The sequence below is a fragment of the Medicago truncatula genome, chromosome 8 (genome assembly GCF_003473485.1).
Source record: "Medicago truncatula cultivar Jemalong A17 chromosome 8, MtrunA17r5.0-ANR, whole genome shotgun sequence".
Classification (NCBI taxonomy): Eukaryota; Viridiplantae; Streptophyta; class Magnoliopsida; order Fabales; family Fabaceae; genus Medicago; species Medicago truncatula.
In genome coordinates this window covers 12,348,840-12,353,252 of record NC_053049.1, presented here as the reverse complement: position 1 = coordinate 12,353,252, position 4,413 = coordinate 12,348,840, and the positions used below count along the sequence as shown (strand labels likewise).

The window sequence follows — 4,413 nt, the reverse complement described above, 5'->3', positions numbered from 1 at the left end:
ATAAACAAAATGTAACTTAGCATACATGTATATATAGATAGATAGATATAGATAGATAGATACATAGATAGAGATAGAGATGCTTGGAAAAAACCAATTAAACTTCGGAGCTAGCGTGTACCTAATGGATTTTCATATATGCAAGCTTTGTCTGGAAATTGTCTTGTAACTTTGCTGTAACAACCTTTGAAAATTCTGAATAATTATGAATATATGCAAGGGTTACGTGAGCCAGAAGAAATTCCCTCCGAAAGTATTCACATGCAACAATCAGAATATTAGATTATTTGAACAGTCCTTTGAATGAGTCCACCTCTACAAAGGAGAAAGATGTGTTCATTTACTTTACTCTATCTATGAAAGAGATAAACATATGTGATAGTTTAATGGGATTAAATAAATAAAATAAGTTCTATTAGACTATCATTTGTGTATTTATCTCTCTTTCAAATAACAATAAATTAAGCAAAGTAAATGGAGTTAAGTAACTCAATTAGTATCCCGTGAGCTTAGCTCAGTTAGTAGGAATATTGCATATTATATACAGGGACTGGGGTTCGAACCCTGGACACTTCATTTATCCACAATTTAATTGTGTGAGTTCTAACCACTAGGCTATTTGACCAAAAAAAAAAGTAACTCAATTAGTTTTGAGCCAAAAAAAAAAAAAAATTTGAAAATCCTAAGTTTAAATTCGGATTAATGAATAAATATTAATTTATCAACTAATTATACAAACATATAATTAAAAAGAAAAAGTAAAGCAAACTGAGCAAATTAGAACTTGCCCAAAACACACGTAAAAAAAAACCACAAATCGTAACCATTTACGTGTGTTCCAATGTCAAAGGAATTTTTTTTGGTACTATAATATTAGTACAAAGCTTTTACTGTCATTTAATAATGACTAATCTTGTAAACGTAAAATATACAAGGTGGATTATCAACTTCGAACTATTTTTTTTAGGTTTAAATATGTATTTGATCCTTGCAATTAGGGGTCGTTTAAAAATTGGTCCCTGTAATCGTTAATCCCGTCAATTTACCCTTGCATTGTTTAATCATTTAAAATTTCGTCCCTCTTCCCACTTAATCACTGCCGCGCCACATGAAATTTCAATTTTACCTCTGGGTTTCCAATTCTTTCTTCAATATTTTGTCCTCTTCTTAAGGGCAAAATTGGAATTTCATGTGTGGCAGTGATTAAATTGGTCAAAGGACGAAATTTTAAATGATTAATAATTGCAAGGCTAGTTTGCAAGGATTAGCGATTACAGAGACCAATTTTTAAACGATCCCTAATTGCAAGGATCAAATACATATTTAAGTTTTTTTTTTTTTTTTTTTTTAACATGTATAAGAAAGAAATCAAACTTCTGACCATCTGTATAAAAGACTTACCATTTAAACAAGTTCATAGTTGCCACTCGAAATTAAACTTCTAAGACATCTTCAGGATTGTCTCGTGAAATTATTAATACTAACATTGAAGATAAGTTCAACACCTATCATATTATTATTATCTTACTTTTTCACATATTATACTATTTTTTTATGGATTACATATTATACTATTGTTTGTCGACATTGGTAATTTCATGAACACAATTTTTACCCTCCTCTCAAAAGGGCGAACGTGAACGATACTACTTCTAAGACTATTTACAATGGTAAAATAAATTCAACAACCCTCAACATCCACTTTTTCAATTTTCAACACTCCACTTCATTTTCTCTCTCTTAATTCAACACTCATTCAATTTTTACCTCTCCAATGGTTTTTTCATTCAACATTCTACCCCACCACCTTTTATTTCTTATTCTTATTTAATTTTATATTTTTATTTTTATAATTACACAAAATTACAATTATCGATTATAATTAAATTAAAATGAAGAAACACTTAAGAATTTTTTATTTTTTTTGTAAAAACAAAATTTATTTAAATAATTTATTTATATTTTCTTAACTTAAATTTGGGGTGTTGAATTGATTGTTAGTGGGATCCATTTCACTAAATAAAGACTAAAACTTTAAAAGAAAAGCTAATAGAAAGATAATAATAATATTAAGAGAGTGAAAAACTTGGTTTTTTTTCTGTGTCCAAATCAAATGATCCAAGTCTCTATTTATAGAGAAAAAAATCACGAATTTTAGTAAAAAAAATAAAATAAAATTATTTGCAATGAAATAATTGAGTCTAAAATATTAAGATGATAAAAATCCAAGCAGCCAATCGAAATCAGACACGTGTCCTCACTTTATCCATTTAATTTTCTCTCTCCGGTTCCATCTTAGGCCCACACGCCCTGTCGGCGCGTGTACCACACGCGCCTGCTTCAGCCAGCAGCAACGCGCCACGTGTCCCCCCGCGTCAGAATTCAACATGTTTAATATATTCATCTACTCTCACCTCCACATCATTTTTCCCCCATTTTCAACACCCCTCTTGCAATGGATTCAACATGTTGAAGGTTGGATTCAACACCCCATTGCACATAGTCTAAGAATATATATACCATTTCCTTTTACTTATAGTTACTTTTATGCTTCTTATACCTTTTTTTTTCCTTGTATTTTTGTAACTTATATTCGGCACACATATCTTGCACCGGAAACATAAACTTTAAACATTAAATATATCAACTTAGAATCCGTAAGATTTTGAATCGTAGATTGATCATTAATTTTATTCGTTGAAGTGATATTTTACCCGTTCAACTTGTATGCATCACAATAATATATTATGCATCAAAATTGACTTCATTAATCTTTGACAAGAATGCAAAAAATCAAATAATCTAAAAAATATAAATATTTAAATAATGTTAGGGTAATTCCACCAAACAGGAATACCAATAACAGCACCATTAGAGTTCTTCGTACCAACATCAATTCCAGTTAACCGGTCACCATAACTCTTTCCATCCGCCACCGGTTGCTTCTCCGCCACGGTAACCGTTCTTTGCTCTGGCACAACCACCCTCACACCAAAATGAATAACTCCATTTTGCCTCCCTTCCCAATTCCTCAATTTATAACTCAAAATTCGTGAACAATTTTCCGATTCATCCCCGTTTAGAATATCCGAAACGGCGATTCTTGCCACCCCAATAGGGCGAACACTTTTGAACTTCTTGCATTGCACCTCAAACGTGATTGACCTTGCATGCAATGGCATGTTCAACAAAAACTTCTCATTCCATGAAAGAAAACTTGAGTTTTTCCCACAATTATCATTATCTTTCACCGTTTTCGTTGTGTAACAATTAAGAGACTCACCTCGAACAACAACGTATGCATCCTCTGTTACATGAATATTTTCTCCAGATATAATCGTAATTTCTAATGTTTGTGAAGCCACAACCATGGTAGAAAACTTAGTGCACGAAAATATGTATTAGTGTAAGAATGAATATATTGTTATGTCCTTCAATTTTGTAGTGATGGAATTGAGGTGGTTGTGTGAATATATAATAAGTTTTGGGATCTTGATTTGGTAGGTGACCGGTGAGAAAGAGGGGAAGAAAGAAAGAGTGTAATTGGTTGGTTGGTTCAATGTATTTGAATTATGATTTGGAAAAGCAATGTCCGTTTTTGTTGGTTTTGACTTATAACTTTGCCTTTGTATTGCTCTTTAATTTACGGCTGCATTTCCAACTTTTTTTATTAATGAATTTCCACCGTTTTCATGCTAAGCTGATGAAGCTATTTTTTTTTTGTTAAATAGTCCAGTGGGTAGAATTTACATTTTGTAAGGTGAATAAATGAGGAGTCTGACATATAACAATGCATGTTTTTGTCAATTGAGCTACGCTCAGGAGGATGCTGAAGACGTTATTTGATTGATTTTGTAAGTATTTTTTAGATGAAATGAAATTATATGGAAAGACCGACCATTTATTTTTTTTAGGGGAAAAAAATTAATAGTTAATAAGAATAATTTGATAAAGATATATATATGTATATATATATATATATATATATATATATATATTTATCATTGCATTTTTTAATATTGTATGAATATTTTAAATAATATTCCCTCCGGTCCTATTTACAAGAGACAATTTACTTTTTAGATACATTAAATAATTTATGTATTTGGTTTAAGTTCTTGACTAAATATATATATTATTCGATGTATCTAAAAAGTCAACTTTCTCTTGTAAATAAAACGAAAGGGAGTATTATTTTGAAATGAGGGAGTAGACTATAGCAAATAATTAGTTGTTTGAATTTGAATCGTTAGATGAAAATAGTGGTTGAAGTAGTCATGAGTATGACAATATTATGCTTACTTTACGTGTGAGAAAACATCACTGGCTCCCTCTCATCAAAGAGCAACTCCACGTTGTATCAACATGTCCTTCTTATCCTATAAACCTTTGTCCATGTCTGTTCATCATTGG

At 30.8% G+C, this 4,413-nt stretch overlaps 1 protein-coding gene across 1 annotated transcript; it reads right to left on the bottom strand.

Moving 5' to 3' along the window:
* Nucleotides 1–2,658: 2,658 nt before the first annotated feature.
* On the bottom strand, nucleotides 2,659–3,597 carry LOC25502309 (uncharacterized). The gene has a single exon (XM_013589463.3). The coding sequence runs from the start codon at nucleotides 3,369–3,371 to the stop codon at nucleotides 2,820–2,822; it is 552 nt and encodes a 183-aa protein (XP_013444917.1). The 5' UTR covers nucleotides 3,372–3,597; the 3' UTR covers nucleotides 2,659–2,819.
* Between the last annotated feature and the right edge of the window lie 816 nt (nucleotides 3,598–4,413).